The 20,447-nt window shown below is 43.9% G+C and overlaps 1 protein-coding gene across 2 annotated transcripts in view; it reads right to left on the bottom strand.

Annotated features, from left to right (window-relative positions):
* LOC128702995 (cryptochrome-1) overlaps window positions 1-20,447 on the bottom strand; it is a 99,048-nt gene that overhangs the window by 42,132 nt on the left and 36,469 nt on the right. For both annotated transcript variants that reach the window (XR_008409188.2, XM_053797517.2), the window contains exon 2: window positions 11,894-12,002. Coding sequence is in view for 1 of the 2 variants with exons in the window: in XM_053797517.2 (XP_053653492.2) it covers window positions 11,894-12,002 (109 nt within the window). In the remaining variant the exon portion in view is untranslated. The remainder of the gene's footprint in view (window positions 1-11,893; window positions 12,003-20,447) is intronic.

Below are 20,447 nucleotides of genomic sequence, written 5' to 3'. Positions count from 1 at the left end.
CTGGGTTTCCCGTCTTCTGGCTGCGTGAGCCCTATAATACCTCTTTATAAAACAATGTATGCATTCTGCCTCTACAATTTTGCTGTTTAAGTCATTCCATTTGCTGACTACTATAAGGTCAAAGATATATTCCCTAACTTTTCTATTATTCACCCGTTTTTAACTTCTAGCTATGCTCTCGTGCACACGAGACCCACCTCATGAACACCCTGTCAATCCCTCTCGGTATTTTGTATGTCGTAATCATGTCAACCCCTAGTCCTTATGTTCATATATCTCAGCTTTTTAACTAGTCTCCTTGCAAACTTTTACAATTTTTCCAGTTTCTTGACATGCTTTATCAGACATGGGTTCCATCCTAGTGCTGCGTAATCAAAGTTAGACCTGGCAAACGTCGCATATAGCGAAGTGAATGACTCCTGGAGTTTACCTGGAGTTCCGGGGGTCAACGCCCCCGCGGCCCGGTCTGTGACCAGGCCTCCTGGTGGATCAGAGCCTGATCAACCAGGCTGTTACTGTTGGCTGCACGCAAACCAACGTACGAGCCACAGCCCGGCTGGTCAGGAACCGACTTTAGGTGCTTGTCCAGTGCCAGCTTGAAGACTGCCAGGAGTCTGTTGGTAATCCCCCCTTATGTATGTTGGGAGGCAGTTGAACAGTCTTGGGCCCCTGACACTTATTGTATGGTCTCTTAACGTGCTAGTGACACCCCTGCTTTTCATTGGGGGATGTTGCATCGTCTGCCAAGTCTTTTGCTTTCGTAGTGAGTGATTTTCGTGTGCAAGTTCGGTACTAGTCCCTCTAGGATTTTCCAGGTGTATATAATCATGTATCTCTCCCGCCTGAACTCCAGGGAATACAGGTTCAGGAACCTCAAGCGCTCCCAGTAATTGAGGTGTTTTATCTCCGTTATGCGCGCCGTGAAGGTTCTCTGTACATTTTCTAGGTCAGCAATTTCACCTGCCTTGAAAGGTGCTGTTAGTGTGCAGCAATATTACAGCCTAGATAGAACAAGTGACCTGAAGAGTGTCATCATAGGCTTGGCATCCCTAGTTTTGAAGGTTCTCATTATCCATCCTGTCATTTTTGTAGCAGATGCGATTTGTACGATGTTATGGTCCTTGAAGGTGAGATCCTCCGACATGATCACTCCCAGGTCTTTGACATTGGTGTTTCGCTCTATTTTGTGGCCAGAATTTGTTTTGTACTCTGATGAAGATTTAATTTCCTCGTGTTTACCATATCTGAGTAATTGAAATTTCTCATCGTTGAACTTCATATTGTTTTCTGCAGCCCACTGAAAGATTTGGTTGATGTCCGCCTGGAGCCTTGCAGTGTCTGCAATGGAAGACACTGTCATGCAGATTCGGGTGTCATCTGCAAAGGAAGACACGGTGCTGTGGCGGACATCCTTGTCTATGTCAGATATGAGGATGAGGAACAAGATGGGAGCGAGTACTGTGCCTTGTGGAAACGAGCTTTTCACCGTAGCTGCCTCGGACTTTACTCTGTTGACTACTACTCCTTGTGTTCTGTTAGTGAGGAAATTATAGATCCATCGACCGACTTTTCCTGTTATTCCTTTAGCACGCATTTTGTGCGCTATTACGCCATGGTCACACTTGTCGAAGGCTTTTGCAAAGTCTGTATATATTACATCTGCATTCTTTTTGTCTTCTAGTGCATCTAGGACCTTGTCGTAGTGATCCAATAGTTGAGACAGACAGGAGCGACCTGTTCTAAATCCATGTTGCCCTGGGTTGTGTAACTGATGGGTTTCTAGATGGGTGGTGATCTTGCTTCTTAGGACCCTTTCAAAGATTTTTATGATATGGGATGTTAGTGCTATCGGTCTGTAGTTCTTTGCTGTTGCTTTACTGCCCCCCTTTGTGGAGTGGGGCTATGTCTGTTGTTTTTAGTAACTGTGGGACGACCTCCGTGTCCATGCTCCCTCTCCATAGGATGGTAAAGGCTCGTGATAGGTACTTCTTGCAGTTCTTGATGAACACGGAGTTCCATGAGTCTGGCCCTGGGGCAGAGTGCATGGGCATGTCATTTATCGCCTGTTCGAAGTCATTTGGAGTCAGGATAACATCAGATAGGCTTGTGTTAACCAAATTCTGTGGCTCTCTCATAAAAATTCATTTTGATCTTCGACTCTCAGTCTGGTTAGCGGCTTGCTAAAAACTGAGTCATATTGGGACTTGAGTAGCTCACTCATTTCCTTGCTGTCATCTGTGTAGGACCCATCTTGTTTAAGTAAGGGCCCAATACTGGACGTTGTTCTCGACTTTGATTTGGCATAGGAGAAGAAATACTTTGGGTTTCTTTCGATTTCATTTATGGCTTTTAGTTCTTCCCGCGATTCCTGACTCCTATAAGATTCCTTTAGCTTAAGTTCGATGTTTGCTATTTCTCTGACCAGTGTCTCCCTACGCATTTCAGATATATTGACCTCTTTTAGCCGCTCTGTTATTCTTTTCCGTCGCCTGTAAAGGGCGCGCCTGTCTCTTTCTATTTTACATCTACTCCTCCTTTTTCTTAGAGGAATAAGCTTTGTGCATACATCGAGTGCCACCAAGTTAATCTGTTCTAGGCATAAGTTGGGGTCTGTGTTGCTTAGTATATCTTCCCAGCTTATATCAGTTAGGACTTGGTTTACTTTGTCCCACTTTATGTTTTTGTTACTGAAGTTGAATTTGGTGAATGCTCCCTCGTGACTAATCTCATTTTGTCGGTCTGGGGCTCCGCGCATACATGTCTGAACCTCAATTATGTTGTGATCTGAGTATATTGTTTTTGATATGGTGACATTTCTAATCAGATCATCATTGTTAGTGAAGATGAGGTCTAGTGTATTCTCCAGTCTAGTAGGCTCTATTATTTGCTGGTTTAAATTGAATTTTGTGCAGAGACTTAAAAGCTCGTGTGAGTGTGAGTTTTCATCAGAGCTGCCTCCTGGTGTTATTACTGCAACAATATTATTTGCTATATTCCTCCATTTTTAGGTGCCTTAAGTTGAAATCCCCCAGGAGCAAGATGTTGGGTGCAGGAGCTGGCAGATTTTCCAGACAGTGGTCAATTTTTAACAGCTGGAATTGCTGGGATGTTGCATCCGGAGGCTTGTAGACTCCCACAATGACTAGGTTTTGGTTCTCGATCTTTACTGCTAAAACTTCCACTACATCATTTGAGGCATTAAGCAGTTCTGTGCAAACAAGTGACTCTGCAATGTACAGGCCAACCCCCCCCCCCCCTTTTGCCTGTTCACTCTGTCACATCTGTATAGGTTGTAACCTGGGATCCATATTTCGTTGTCCAAGTGATCCTTTATGTGAGTCTCAGTGAAAGCCGCGAACATTGCCTTTGCCTCTGCAAGCAGTCCACGGATGAAAGGTATTTTGTTGTTTGTTGCTGGCTTTAGACCCTGTATATTTGCAAAGAAGAATGTCATCGGACTGGTGGTATTGTTAGTACTGGGGGGGGGATTTTTTTCCGGCATTAGTATCTGTATCTGTTGGTTTGGAGTGGAGGCCATCGACTGTGGTTCCACTCCAGGAATGACTGGATTTGGTGTACGATTTCTGACATTTCCTGCCAGTTTTTTTTCCTTCCTGGCTCTAAAAAACCTCTCCCTCTTGAGTGGCTGTGGCTACCCAGGTTTTCCCATGGCCTGGATGTTTTGTATCTTTTTGTCCCCTTTAGATGGTGTGCCTGGCAATTTAAGTTATAGCACAGTCTTTCCTGTACTGAAGAGGTACACATTTCAGGGTGAAAAAGCTTACAGGAAGGGAGTTTGCATTTTCCTGTTGTCATATGGGCACGGCATTTTCTAGGGTGGTCATAGTTGCACGTCCCATCTGTTTTTCCAGATTTCCCATGTCTGCAGATACCAAGTGCATAGTATGTGTACAGGCTTGGTTTCCGTTTGCCTTGGGTTTCTGTGACTGTATTCCCTGTTGGTGCATGTTTACCTGTCTTATTCCTATCCTCCCTAGCACCAACAATGGAGCTCCCACCAGTTGTTTTTGGTAATATATCCTCACTATTGCTAGTGGAGTCCTCTTGTTTGCTATTTCCTGCTCGAGCCTCTGCTTTAAGCAGAGGTACGATAAAGCTCATGGTTCAGGGAGAGTGACCTAGTGGCGACCAGTGAAGAGGCGGGGCCAGGAGCTTGGACTCGACCCCTGCAACCTCAACTAGGTGAGTAACTAGGCGAGTACACACACACGAGGCACTAAACTATAGACCTGCGTCACTGACGTGTATAGTATGCAAAGTCATGGAGAAGATTATCAGGAGGAGAGTGGTGGAGCACCTAGAACGGAACAAGCACGGATTCATGGAAAGCAAATCCTGTGTCACAAATCTCCTGGAGTTTTATGACAAGGTAACGGAAGTAAGACAAGAGAGAGTGGTGGGTAGACTGCATTTTCTTGGACTGCAAGAAGGCCTTCGACACAGTTCCTCACAAGAGATTAGTGCAAAAGCTAGAGGATCAAGCAGGTATAACAGGAAGGGCACTGCAATGGATCAGAGAATACCTGACGGGGAGGCAACAACGAGTCATGGTACATGGCGAGGTATCACAATGGGCGCCTGTGACGAGCGGGGTTCCACAGGGGTCAGTCCTAGGACCATTGCTATTTTTGGTATATGTGAATGACATGACGGAAGGGATAGACTCAGAAGTGTCCCTGTTTGCAGATGATGTGAAGTTAATGAGGAGAATTCAATCAGATGAGGACCAGGCAGGATTACAAAGAGACCTGGACAGGCTGGAAGCTTGGTCCAGCAACTGGCTCCTCGAATTCAACCCCGCCAAATGCAAAGTCATGAAGATTGGGGAAGGGCAAAGAAGACCGCAGACAGAGTATAGGATAGGTGGCCAAAGACTGCAAACCTCACTTAAGGAGAAGGATCTTGGGGTGAGTATAGTACTGAGCACATCTCCTGAAGCGCACATCAACCAGGTAACTGCTGTAACATATGGGCGCCTGGCAAACCTGAGAATAACGTTCCAATACCTCAGTAAGGAATCATTCAAGACTCTATACACCGTGTATGTCAGGCCCATACTGGAGTATGTAGCACCAGTTCGGAACCCACAATGAGAGACAACACAATAAGTGTCCGGGGCCCAAGACTGTTCAATTGCCTCCCAGCATACGTAAGGGGGATTACCCATAGCCCCTGGCTGCCTTTAAGAAGGCACCGGACAGGCACGTAAAGTCAGTACCTAACCAACCGGGCTGTGGTTCGTACGTCAGCTTGTGTGGGGCCAGCAGTAACAGCCTGGTTGATCAGATCATGATCCACCATGAGGCATGGTCTCAGACCGAGACGCAGGGGCGTTGACCCCCGAAACCCTCTCCAGGTAAACTCCAGGTGGTCAAACACGTCAAGAAATTAGAGAAAGTGCAAACGTTTGCAACAAGGCTAGTTCCAGAGATCAGGGGAATGTCCTACGAAGAAAGGTTAAGGGAAATCAGCCTGGCGACACTGGAGGACAGGAGGGTTAGGGGAGACATGATAACAACATACAAAATACTGCGAGATGGATAGAGACAGGATGTTTCAGAGATAGGACACAGAAACAAGAGGTCGCAATTGTAAGTTGAAGACTCAGATGAGTCAGAGAGATGCTAGGAAGTACCTCTTTAGTCATAGAGTTGTCAGGAAGTGGAACAGTCTGGCAAGTGATGTAGTGGAGGCAGGAACCGTACATAGTTTTAAGACGAGGTATGATAACGCTCACGGAACGGGAAGAGTGATTGGGTAGCGGCCAGTTGAAGAGGCGGGGCCAGGAGCTGTGAATCGACCCCCACAACCACAAATAGGTGAGTACAGAAGTTGATAAGATAAATTCAATCGGACGAGGACCAGGCAGAACTACTAAAGGATCTGGACAGACTGCAGGCCTGGTCTAGCAACTGGCTCCTGGAGTTCAACCCCACCAAGTGCAAAGTCATGAAGATTGGCGAAGGGCAAAGAAGACTGCAGACGGAGTACAGTCTAGGGGGCCAGAGACAACAAACTTCACTCAAAGAAAAATATCTTGGGGTGAGTATAACACCGGGCACAGCACATCAACCAAATAACTGCTGCAGCATACGGGAGCCTAGCAAACCTAAGAACAACATTCCGACATCTTAATAAGGAATGGTTCAGGACCCTGTACACTGTGTACATTAGGCCCACATTGGAGTATGCAGCACGAGTTTGGAGCCCACACCTAGCCAAGCATGTAAAGAAAATGCAAAGGTTTGCAACAAGACTAGTCCCGAAGCTAAGGGGTATGTCCTACGAGGAGAGGTTAAGGGAAATCGACCTGACGACACTGGATGACAGGAGAGATAGGGGGGATATGATAACGACATATAAAATACTGAGCGGAATCGACAAGGTGGACAGAGACAGGATCTTCCAGACATGGGACACAGCAACAAGGAGTCACAGTTGGAAGTTGAAGACTCAGATGAATCACATGAATGTTAGGAAGTATTTCCTCAGTCACAGAGTTATCAGGAAGTGGAATGGTCTGGGAAGTGAGGTAGTGGAGGCAGGATCCATACATAGCTTTAAGAAAAGCTCACGACCAGTGAAGAGGCGGAGCCAGGAGCTGTGAATCGACCCCTGCAACCACAACTAGGTGAGCACAATTAGGTGAGCGCTAACAAACCTACTGAAGTTTTACAACAAGGTGACGAAAGACAAGAGAGAGAGAGAGAGAGAGAGAGAGAGAGAGAGAGAGAGAGAGAGAGAGAGAGAGAGAGAGAGAGAGAGAGAGAGAGAGAGAGAGAGAGAGAGAGATAGAGAGAAAGAGAGAGAGAGAGAGAGGGAGGGTTGTACCTTTCTCCAGAACATCACTCCATCTGAGATCATATATACCCAGGATGACTCGAGTATGGAACACATTCGTACAGCATAATGATGTCAACGAGATAAAGTCAGTTGATCAAATGAAAATGCTGGCCCACAGATGGCTCCAACTTCATCCTGTTCCCTACTTGTATGTCTCATAATAATAAAAATGCTTTCAAATGAGCTGATGTAGGTAACAGCTCTTAGCTTGCCAATAAAGCTAGGGATCCTTAACCTAACCTTGTCAGGCCCTGGGTAAAAAAAAAAAAAAAAAAAGAGAGAGAGAGAGAGAGAGAGAGAGAGAGAGAGAGAGAGAGAGAGAGAGAGGGGGGGGGGGAGAGAGAGAGAGAGAGAGAGAGAGAGAGACAGAGAGAGAGAGACAGAGAGAGAGAGACAGAGAGAGAGACAGAGAGAGAGACAGAGAGAGAGAGAGACAGAGAGAGAGAGAGAGAGAGACAGAGAGAGAGACAGAGAGAGAGACAGAGAGAGAGACAGAGAGAGAGAGAGAGAGAGAGAGAGAGAGAGAGAGAGAGAGAGAGAGAGAGAGAGAGAGAGAGAGAGAGAGAGAGAGAGAGAGAGAGAGAGAGGTTGGTAGATTGCATTTTCTTGGACCGCAAGAAAGCTTTCGACACACTGCCACACAAGAGATTATTGCAAAAGCTAGACGATCAGACAGGTATATCAGGAAAGGTACTGCAGTGGATCAGAGAATACCTGGCAGGAAGGCAACAAGTCATGGTACGTGGCGAGGTGTCAGAGTGGGCGCCTGTTCCACAGGGGTCAGTCCTAGGACCGGTGCTGTTTCTGGCATATGTGAATGACATGACGGAAGGGGTAGACTCAGAAGTGTCCCTGTTTGCAGACAATATGAAGCTAATGAGAAAAATTCAATCGGATGGGGATCAGGCAGGACTACAAAGGGAACTGGACAGGCTGCAAACCTGGTCCAGCAACTGGCTCCTTGAATTTAACCTCACCAAGTGCAAGTCATGAAGACTGCTGAAAGGGAAAGAAGACCACAGACAGAGTACAGGTTAGGGGGAAAAAGATTGAAAACCTCACACAAGGAAAAAGATCTTGGTGTGTATAATACCGAGCAAATCTGATGCGCACATCAACCAAATAACTGTTGCAGCATATGAGCGCCTGGCAAACATAAGAATAGCGTTTCGACACCTCAGTAAGGAATCGTTCAAGACACTGTACATCGTGTACGTCAGGCCCATATTGGAGTAGTATGCAGCACCAGTTTGGAACCCACACCTGGTCAAGCACGTCAGGAAATTAGAGAAAGTGCAAAGGTTTGCAACAAGACTAATTCTGGAGCTAAGGGGTATGTCCTACGAGGAGAGGTTAAGGGAAATCGACCTGACGACACTGGAGGGCAGGAGGGATAGGGAAAACATGATAACGACATATAAAATACTGAGAGGAATTGACAAGGTGGATAGGGACAGGATGTTTCAGAGATGGAACACAGCAACAAGGGGTCACAATTTCACATTGAAGACTCAGATGAATCACAGGGATGTTAGAAAGTATTTCTTCAGTCATAGAGTTGTCAGGAAGTGGAACAGTCTGGAGAGTGATGTAGTGGGCGCAGGGTCCATACATAGCTTTAAGAAGAAGTATGATACTAACTACAATGCAGTCACTTAACCTTAATACCACAATCTGTAATAATTTAAAGTTTAGAATTAATCTAAGTCTGCCCGAAATGCCTAGCCATGCTAGGTGTCCTAGTGGCCCCCTCTGTAATTAGTATTTTAAAACATGTAAACCACACAATATTCAAAATCTGTAAACCCCGCATTGTAATCCTTATAGAGAATAAACTTGATTGATTGATAAAGCTCATGCAGCAGGGAGAGAGTGGAGCTAGTAGCGACCAGTGAAGAGGCGGGTCCATGAGCGATAATTCGATCCCTCCAACCACAATTAGGTGAGCACATACACACACACATAGAGTACATAGACACACAAGCACACACACTATCGACAAGTGTCTTTGACAACCAGCAACTAACACAACAGGCCAAGTAATAAGTAATAACATTATCATCTAAGAGAACTTAAGTATATTTAATATTTAACCTTCCTGTGTTATTTAATATCCATTGTGCAATAAGTATTCCCTGATATACTGAACATAGTCATCATAATTTTAAGAATAAAAAAATATAGGTACTGGCCGAAAACTGGGTATCTGCTAAAATTTTGGTATCGTCCCATCCCTAAAGTAGGCTTGTCAGACCAATTCTGTAATTTGTTCAGATCCCCTTGTAGTTTTTCTTGGTCTGCTTCTGTCTGTATCTTTCTCATTAGTTTTACATCATCTGCAAGCAAGGATACCACTATTTCTTGTCAAGTCGTTTATGTACACAAACATGGATACCACTATGTACACAAGCAGGGATACCCCTATTTCTTGTCAAGTCGTTTATGTACACAAGCAGGGATACCACTATTTTTTTTTCTGTCAAGCCGTTTATGTACACAAGCAGGGATACCACTATTTCTTCTGTCAAGTCGTTTATGTACACAAGCAGGGATGCCACTATTTCTTCTGTCAAGTCGTTTATGTACACAAGCAGGGATACCACTATTTCTTCTGTCAAGTCGTTTATGTACACAAGCAGGGATGCCACTATTTCTTCTGTCAAGCCGTTTATGTACACAAGCAGGGATACCACTATTTCTTCTGTCAAGTCGTTTATGTACACAAGCAGGGATGCCACTATTTCTTCTGTCAAGTCGTTTATGTACACAAGCAGGGATGCCACTATTTCTTCTGTCAAGTCGTTTATGTACACAAGCAGGGATACCACTATTTCTTCTGTCAAGTCGTTTATGTACACAAGCAGGGATACCACTATTTCTTCTGTCAAGTCTTTTATGTACATAAGAAACAGTATTGATCCCAGGGCTGACCCTCCTGAAGGATAATCAGGTTTGATGCAAGGAAAGGATAGGCAGCTCCAATTCATTTGATCAAAAACAATTCACTAGCATCAAAGCATCCTCCTTAAAGAGACAAATGCGCTAGAAAACAAAGAAGGATGACTAAGTCTCCTTTACTATCAATCTTTCCAAAGATGCATTACGGAGGATCGAGTCTCCACTACTCTTTGTGCTGAGTGACTGAAGGGAGATTTATTGAATCGTACAAATAGAATACATGAATAAATAAAAAGATAAGAATAAATAAAGGGGGATATTAATAAAACGCTAAAAATATCTAAGAACTCACAACAATGTATTCAAATTTGACTAATTCAGACTCAGAAATGATATAGAAAGTATTCTTCTGACAATAAGAGTTGTATATGACACTGCTAAGTAGCTGTGTTGCAGAATTTACTTTGGGTGACTTTAATAATAGGTTAAATTTTGTGAATGACCGAGTATGAACTATCTAGCATGGGCTAGTAGATAAGGGCAAGCAGGCCTACTGCCTTCACTTTCATTGAACTATCTACCAAGGGATTGTACATAAGGGCTAGTAGGCCTTTTGCCTTCGCTATCATTTATTTGAAGGCCTACTGCCTTCACTGTCATTCATTTAATAGCTGTCCCGCAGACTGCCACAAGTGCATAGACAACTGCAAATTCTCATCTCCCCCTCCTTGTCAGTGTAGGCAAAGTACTTCCCACCTCCGGTGTGGTTAGCCATTTCCTAGAATCCCTTCAGAAACATCACCTTGCTCACATTCCAAAAGCACTAAATAAAAAAAATCACACAATTACTCCGATCTGGCACACTCCTACATGCCTGGCGGGTCTATCTTTGACTATTATCCGGTACCGAATGAAAGAAAAAGGGGGGGGGAGGGAACCTAGACAGGTCAGATGAAGAGGAAAAAGACAGTCAGGGTAAGGAAACAGTCAGGGTGAAGAGAGATGGAGACAACCAGGGTAAGAAGTGACGAAATTCATGGTGAGAAGTGATGAGACAGCCAGTGTGAGGAGACAATTAGGGTGAGGAGAGGTGAGGAGACAGCTATAGTAAAGTCACGTGTGTTTTGAAGACAAGAACATTTAACAATATCCTGGGAAAGACAATCAACAGAAACAAAACCGATACCTAAAAGAATCACATTAAGAATTATGTATTTATAAGGGAGGATTCAACAGGCGGCTACTCGGGAGGTTACACAAATAACCCGCACATAAAAGAGAGAAGCTTACGACGACGTTTCGGTCCGACTTGGACCATTGACAAAGTCACTGACTTTGTCAATGGTCCAAGTCGGACCGAAACGTTGTCGTAAGCTTCTCTCTTTTATGTGCGGGTTATTTGTGTATTGTTCCAGTCACGGTATTGTGCCTTTTTGTTATTTACTCGGGAGGTTCCTTGACGTCAATGAGGGCTCTTCATCCAAGGAAATGGATCTGACTTACCCTTTCTTGGATCAAATCTGAATGCCTCTCATTCCCACAAACGCTGTATGTCCCCTATGGGTTTAGCATTCCCTCTTCTTCTTCTAGTTATCAAGCGGGCGGCGGCCAGACACGCAAACACAGCAAGTCTTTATTAAAAACTACATTTCGCTATGTGACAGCTTTATCAAGTTTACAAAGTTGCTGAGCGAAGTGTGTTTTTTAACAAGGCTTTCTATGTCTACATGTCTTTGATTTATGCCAACTGACTTTATATTTTAAGATGGCGTCTGTGAAGGTTAGCAGAGAGACAGTCTACACAGAGACACATTTTATGGGATGATTATGACTCAATAATGTTATCACAACCTGATGGAGCAGGTACCTCCTAAAGAAGACTGATAACCAAGGTTAATGAATGAAAGACAAGCAGTGTGGCCTATACAAACAGGGGTCTTTTGGTCTTCTTTCCCAGAATGCGAGTTATAGCAGTCGCCTAATGCCCAAGTACCTACTTACTGCTAGGTGAACATGGGCAACAGGTATACGGAAATATGTTTAATATCCCCACTAGCTCCGAGAACGAGCCCGGATCTTTCTGCCGTGAGCCGAAAGAGCTACAATTGTGCCACGACGTATAGATACTCACTCGGAACAGCTCCGGCAGGACGTGTGCTGGCTGGCCGCGTATAACGAACAGACGAGAGTTGAGCTTCCGCAACGAACTGTCGATGTCCTCTAGAGACTGCAGAAGGAATCTGGGGAAAAGGGGAAATATGTGTCTTGAGTGACGGAAAAACAAATGAAATACGAGGGAAACGCACAAGGCACTGTAAGGAGAAACAAAATGAGTGAGGTAAAATAAAGGTAAATATGTATTTCGGATCAGAGGAAGGTGTCCCCATGTTCCCTAAGTCCAGCCTCCTCTACCTCAGTGCACACAAAAGGAATAGTGCAGCAAAATATAAGATATGTATTCATATAAGTATGTATGTGTATATGTGCATGTATTTATATACGCATGTATGCATGTCTTCATGTGTATACATGTATGAATTCACACTTTTGTATGTATGCACATGTGTATGTAGGTGTACATATATGAGAATGTAAGTGTGCATATATGTACTCTTATGTATGACTGTGCATAAGGACTTACACCCCAATTAATTTTCTGAGTTTGTCTTCATATACCTAGAGATGGAGTATAGTTGGAGAGGGTTTCGGGGGGTCAACGCCCCCGCAGCCCGGTCTGAGACCAGGCCTCGTGGTGCATCAGGGTCTGATCAACCAGGCTGTCACTACTGCCAGCACACAAACTGACATATGAACCATAGCCCTGACTTTAGGTGCCTGTCCAGTGCCTTCTTGAAGACAACCAGGGGCCTGCTGGTAATCCCCCTTTTGTATGCTGGAAAACAGTAGAACAGTCCTGGGCCTCTGCTGCCATGCTCCTTCGTTATGTTCAGGTTAAAATAACCACCAGCATCAGTTAAATATACCATTCAACTGTAAATGTCAAAATGGCTCAATTAAGAGTTCTGAAGGTCCCTACAACAACCGCAGCAATGATAAAAAAAAAAAAACCATGATGTAAGCAAAAAAAAAAAAAAATCCCAAGTCGTGGTAAACAGTTAAAATGTGCTTCATAGTCAGCAGTACGCTGCAAGCGTCATAGAGAGTAGTTAGTTTAATATCTTAATTATGCACCCCATACCCATCCTGTGAGTGGTAGTCAAAAGATTACAGAGGTACATAATGGGTCCAGGAACTGGGCTACAAAATTTTGATAACTAAACAAGTTACAGTGGTAATGAACTATTTACATGTTTATATCTGGTTATAATTATAATGAGTTATTTATGCAGACATAAATTAGGTCACACACACAAGGGGATATCTGTGTCATCGACTCTCAGTCGTGATGAATGGTTTGAAAAACCGACAAGTTGAAGATTGAGACACTTATGCAGCATATGGGAATCTTTATTCAGGAAACGTTTCGCCACACAGTGGCTTCATCAGTCCAATACAAAGAGGAAGGCGTAAGGAGAGGAGGAGTATGAGGTAATCAGTCCCTCAGCCTGGAGTCGATGTGTTCAGTCCATCAATCTTGTAGAATGTACAGCATAGGGTCGTAGACTCCTCTCCTTACGCCTTCCTCTTTGTATTGGACTGATGAAGCCACTGTGTGGCGAAACGTTTCCTGAATAAAGATTCCCATATGCTGCATAAGTGTCTCAATCTTCAACTTGTCGGTTTTTCAAACCATTCATCACAACTGTCAGACACTGCAGCATCATGGGATCTTGCTACAAAGAATTCTTCAACACTTGTTCAACCTTTGGACAAAGACCTACTTCGACTAGTGGATGGTACCACTATGACCCCGCCTCCGCCTGCTTCACCTCACCTCACTACAGTATATAAGCCACGTCTACGACCCTATGCTGTACATTCTACAAGATTGATGGACTGAACACATCGACTCCAGGCTGAGGGACTGATTACCTCGTACTCCTCCTCTCCTTACGCCTTCCTCTTTGTATTGGACTGATGAAGCCACTGTGTGGCGAAACGTTTCCTGAATAAAGATTCCCATATGCTGCATAAGTGTCTCAATCTTCGACTCTCAGTCGACTAAGGGTTGTCTCCAAGTGACAGTTCCTGTTGAAGGAGGCCAAAGCACCCAGCTCCTGTGGAACCCTGTATAATTTGCTTTTTATCTGTAGGGCCCAGCGGGTCCGCTGCTTCCCAAAGAACATATCTATACAGAAGGGAGGACTGACAGGAGGAAGGGTGGACAAATGAAAAGAAGGACGAGTAGAGTAAGGAAAAAGCGGACAAAAGGAAGGGATAGCGAACATGGTGGCCAGAAGAAAGACTTACAGAAGGGAAGCCAGAATGAAGGAAGAAGGGACAGACAAGAAGGAAGACACAATAAAAGAACATACAGGAAAAAATAAAGTATAACAGACAGAAAGAAGAGAGGGTAGCCAGAAAGACAATGAGAATCGAGGTTGCATCTCATGGGCTATTTTAGTTTGGAGGAGCACTAACAACAATTGCAAAAACGAGAGCAATAGGAAATAAGGCAGCAATAATGACATCGTTAAGGCCAGTGCCACGTCCAGATACTCTAAGGACCTACTTCCCTCCAGACACCCTGAGTGCCTGGAAGTTGTTGAGATCAATGCCACATGTGGATGCACTCCCAAGGTCTCGTTTCCCTCAACTTGACCCTAGTACATCTAAGACTTCTACCCACCTTTGGAGTTGGAACCGCCATTACCTTCGGATAAAACCCGACTACCTCCCCTTCCAAGCGCTGTATGACTCCAACGGGTTTAGATTTTTCCCATGAGTATAATAATAATAATAATAATAATAATCCTTCTATACATAATCAAGTTATCTGTGTCTATTTATCGATATCATAGAGCATTTCTTATGCCGCGATCATATATATTCTAATTCCTCTCTCGTCCAGGGAGGTAAAGTGTATGCATGTATCTATTTGTAATATCTGTAATATATATGGTTGGTTGGTTAGATTTAAAGCATACCGATTATACAATTGGCCTGTGCTTCACCTTAATCCCTAAAATAGTGATTACAGTTTACTGCCAACATACCTATACGCAGTAGCAGATTTAGAGGTTCAGGGGACCTAAATGGACCACCATTTAGGGGCACCTATATGGGGGCCCCTCGCTGCAACTATCGATTGATGCGCGACTGCAGCATCTTTGAATTCATTTACATAAAAATGTTGTTTACTTTTTAAGAAAGAATATGACGTAGAATGGTGATAAGTTCGCTGCTTAGGTATGGAAAGAATGAAGAGCTCAAAAAGACACTATACAAAACTCAAGAGGGTCGTATAATAGAACGAAAGGAACACGTGACGGACTTTGCAATAATTATGTCAGCTGACCTCTATTTCAAAGAACACAATAAGACCAAGGTAACGACAATCAGAAGAATGACAGAGATAATTAGAACTTTCAAAACAAGGGAAATAATGCTATTGGTGACATTTGCTGAATGCAGTCATATAATATGATCTGTTCAGATGGTTTTCCGATGTACCGATCATTAAACGTCTTATTTTGGTGTCAAGCATTTTTTTTTTTTTTAGTGAGGCTGTTATTCGTCCGCCTCCACGTCCGTCTAATATGTTTCCTATCTTTTGTGAAATTCGACTTAATCTATGTTATTATATTTTCAGAGAAGCACTAAACCTGCATTATTATTATTATTACTACATTCTTGGGAGAGCGCTAAACCCCTAGGGGTCATATAGTGATGGGGAAATGGAAGGCATTCAGGTTTGAGTCAAGAAAGTGGAACACAGGTCCAATTCCTCAGATCAGGAGCCCCTCACCAGCATCAAGGAATCTCCCTCGGGGAAGGAAGGGTAAATCAATAGGGGGTCGTACAGCGCCTGGAAAATGGCAGGTAATCCAATCTGACTCGAGAAAGAGGGAAAAAGGCGCTTCATTTCCTTGACTGATGCCAGCAGTTACTTTGTCTGATTTTTTGGGTTATCCTAGGTTCTCTACACATATGCTGCTATGTATGATAATCTGTGTAACTGTATTTATGTATTCCTAAATAAATTTACTTGCTATCACAGGAAGAACTAAAAGCCATAAAGGAAACTGAAAAAAAAAATACTTCTTCTCTTACGCCAAATCTAAGGAAAACCAACATCCAGTACTGGGCCCATGCTTAGGCGGGATGGGACAAACCCAGATGACAGCCAAGAAATGACCGAAATACTAAAGTCCCAATATGACTCAGTGTTCAACAAGCCACTGCCCACTCTAAGGGTCGACAATCCAAATGAATTCTTTATGAGCGAAACCCAAAATTGGGTCATCCCAAAAATCTCGGATATTATTCTAACTCCACAAGACTTTGAATAGGCAATTAATGGCATGCCCATGCACTCTGCCCCAGGCCCAGACTCGTGGAACTCCGTGTTCATCAAGAATTGCTCGAAGCCCCTATCGCGTGCCTTCAGCATTTTATGGAGAGGGAGCATGGACACGGGTTATCCCACACACACTAAAAACAACAGACATTGCCCCACTCCACAAAGGTGGCAGTAAAGCAACTGCAAAGAACTACAGACCGATAGCACTAACATCCCATACCATAAAAATCTTTGAGAGGGTTCTAAGAAGCAAGATAGCCAACCACCTAGATACCCGTCAATTACAGAACCCAGGGTAACCTGGGTTTAGAGCAGGTCGCTCCTGCCTGTCCCAGCTACTGGACCACTATGACAAGGTCCTGGATGCTGTAGAGAATAAAATACAGATGTAGTATACACAAACTTTGCAAAAGCTTTCGACAAGTGTGACCATGGTGTAATAGCACACAAAATGCGTGATAAAGGAATAACGGGAAAAGTTGGTAGATGGATCTACAACTTCCTGACAAATAGAACACAAAGAGTAATAGTAAACAGAGTAAAGTCCCAGGCAGCCACGGTAAAAAGCTCTGTTCCACAAGGCACAGTACTCGCTCCCATTCTATTTCTAATCCTCATTTCTGACATACAGAGATGTAAGCCATAGCTCCGTGTCTTCCTTTGCGGATGACACCCGGATCGCCATGGCAGTGACCTTCATCGAAGACACCGCGAAGACATCGAATGGGCTACTAAAAACAATACGAAGTTCAACGAGGAGAAATTTCAACAACTCAGATATGGAAAACTTGAAGAAATTAAAAATGTGTCAGAGTATACCACAAATTTTGACCATACAATAGAGCGGAAAAGTATGTGAAGGACCTGGGAGTGATAATGTCTGAGGATCTCGCCTTCAAAGACCACAACAATGTATCTACCTCATCCACTAGGAAAATGATAGGATGGATAATGAGAACCTTCAGAACTAGGGACGCCAACCCCATGATGATTCTTTTCAAATCGCTTGTGCTCTCTAGGCTGGAATACTGCTGTACACTAACGGCCCCCTTCAAGGCTGGCGACATTGCAGACCTGGAGTGTACAAATAACTTTCACGGCACACACAAGTACGATAAGGCACCTAAACTACTGGGAACGATTGAAGGTCCTTGATCTGTATTCCCTCGAACGCAGGTGAGAGAGACACATGATAATATACACTTGGAAGGTCCTGGAGGGATTGGTACCAAACCTGCACACGAAAATTACTCCCTATGAAAGCAAAAGACTCGGCAGGAGATGCAACATCCCCCCGATGAAAAGCAGGGGCGCCACAAGTACTTTGAGAGACGACACAATAAGTGTCCGGGGCCCAAGACTGTTCAATTGCCTCCCAGCATACATAAGGGGGAGTACCAATAGACCCCTGGCTGTCTTCAAGAAGGCACTGGACAGGCACCTAGTCAGTGCCTGACCAACCGGGCTGTGGTTCGTACGTCAGCGGGGGCGTTGGCCCCCGAAACCCTCTCCAGGTAAACTATTAGATGACGAGCCCTTCGTCAGCATCAAGGGGCCCTTTCGAAATTCGATTTGAAGAACTTTTTTTTTTATTGGTGTGTGGACTAATGGTAAATGACCTTAATTAATTGTGACGCAGTCCAGGGGCTACAGTTGCCACAAATTCATCAGCTGCATCCACTTGAAAAAAGGTTTCTTGTTCCACAATAAAGACAAGGGACCCCACCAATATTGTCTTCATTGTTCTCCTTGGCTCAGGAAATATAAAACGTCATTAATGTGGCAGTGCCATTCCTCGGTGCATTTTACATGCTCAGGAAGGAGCTATTCAAAGCTCGAATAAACCACTACTACCGCCATCTAAATTCTTGAAGACGAATTCATCACTACTAATGCCATCTAGATTCTTGAGGAAAAATATACCACTACTACCGCCATCTAGATTCTTCAGGCTGGGTCCAGCGTTCTAGACTCTGCTCCAATAACCCTCACCCCTCCCCAGTCATAAAACCCTCTTCACAAACAGCCGATCATGTTGCAGCACTCTGCAGAAGCTTCGTAGGGATGCTTCTGGGAAATAGGAAGTAGTTAGGTTCAATACAAGAGGAGAGCAACCCCAATTCCTTAGATCAAGAGCCATTCCTCAGCATCAAGCAACCTTCCACGATAATGCAACTAGTGATCGTCACAAGGGAATAGGGAACAGTAACTGCCGTGAGCAAATGGTATCAACGAAAGGAAGCGAGGAAAGTTTTATTTTTTAAAAACAAAATTAAGCATATTAGCATAGCATGGAAAAAAAGGCTTGTCATGTTTCCATCACATTCCATCATTTTTCATTATCTCATATACGAGATATTGAAATGTGTCAGCATGAGCTGGGAGACCAAGTTGATGAGGCTATCGTCAAGCATTTCACTATGGGTTCAAAAGCTGCGGCAGCTTTAAAGCAAGGGTGATGGTGACTGGGGCAACACACAGATACGTAGGTATAAAGACGTTTAGTGCTGAGCAAAGGCTGTTAATTAACGTGCCGTCAGTGATAGAGCTTTATCAAGTATGCACACTCAACAAAGTTTAAACATGAGCAAAATGTCGTCAAAAATAAAGGCTTACTCAGTATTGCGCTTCTTTATACTCGGCACTTTTTAATTTGCACGGATATCTTTAATCCAACACACAGCAGCACTTCCAAGAAATACTGGGAGTATACATTGTATAAATTCTGATGAGTCTATCACTGGATGTGTGTGTACTGAGAGGGACAGTGCATACACACATGGAGGGATACATATCTCGGTAAATGCAAAGTACACCTAGAGTTTATTTTAATCCCAATACATCCACATTTGGGATTATGGTATTCTTGATTGGTGGTGGACAGGTGATATGCAGCCTTACTGACCCTTGTGCGTCGTTAGGCTTTAAGTCTAATAAACCTTTTCTTACACAGGGCTCGAGTGCTTTCTTACACAGAATATGATATTGCAACAGGATTGAAATTTTCTAACACCTTTTTCCTCTGGATGAGACCTACCATAGTCGACTAACACATAAATACCTATTCTTGTTCTTAGATGGGCAGGGACAGCAGGAGTGAAAGGAAACTGGCCCATGTGTGTTTCTCCACGCCAGGCAATCGAACTGAAGACCTTTTGATTACAAATCTAACGCTCTCGCCAATAAACTAAGCAGCACCACCAAAAAAGACAATGACGAATGAGAGTGAAGGGATGGGGGTGCAGGATGGCAGACAGGCGACAGGTGGGCGAGAAGGGACGTCAGTACGGAATGTGGTGAGAAGTGAGAGGGGTGGAAAACGTACAGAAGAGGAAGTATTGTGAAAGAATGGTAGGAGAGCTGAGAAAGAACACTTGGGAAGCTGTCGACCTCAGCTGGTTTCATGAGGCGACCCAGATCTTGCCAGCGAGTCCTGACCTGCTGCGCCCTCCAGCCATGCTGGAAGGCTTAATATCTGATACCTTTGAGGGGTTTCTAGAATTTTCCTACTCCCGCAGCCGGCCCTGGGCCAGGTTTGTCTGGTCAACCAGCCTATTGCTGCTGGTGACCTGCTGGCCAACATATCCATCACATACTGGCTGACCCGTCACTTGGGTCAAAGGAAAAAGATAACTCCATTTCCGAAGAACAAAAAACCTTCTGCAGCATCAAAGCACCTCACCTCATTCGAAGGGTCTGGTGGAGGGGAACCTCTAAATCTGACGCCGCCCGCAGTTGAGGAACCTATGAAAGTTCCCCAGTTCAGGCTAACGAATTTTATTTTCTTATGTATGAAGGTAATTCTGTGTTCCCACTTGCTTGGTGGGTGGATTATAGGTAACAAAAATCAGGTTTTGTTTTACCTCTGACAGTTTGAAGGTTTGTCATATTTTCGCAACTTCGTTTTATATTTGCACCATGCCATATTTTTATTGAATTTTTACCTATTTTACCATACTTTTGTAACTGTTATAGTAACTGTGTGCTGCACACTGCCAGTCGTTTTTCTTGTCATTGTGGTTGTGCTGCCAAGACTCTCCACAATATATACAATGAAATACTTCATGCATAAAAAATAAATGGTGATTTTTCCTTTACAAGCTGGTGCGTGGCTTATTAGTCTCCAGAGTCTGACGTAAGAATTTAATGCAAAATATCTTAGGTTTCTCGTAAACTCTCTGATGATAGTTCCTTCTTTTACTAGGGATACTTATGCCTAGCGGCCGTCGAGGTTATACGGCCTTAGGGGTACCAATTTGCT

The sequence above is a fragment of the Cherax quadricarinatus genome, chromosome 37 (genome assembly GCF_038502225.1).
Source record: "Cherax quadricarinatus isolate ZL_2023a chromosome 37, ASM3850222v1, whole genome shotgun sequence".
In the NCBI taxonomy this organism is placed as follows: Eukaryota; Metazoa; Arthropoda; class Malacostraca; order Decapoda; family Parastacidae; genus Cherax; species Cherax quadricarinatus.
Note: the sequence above shows the minus strand (reverse complement) of the source record. Positions and strands in the feature narration are given on the sequence as shown.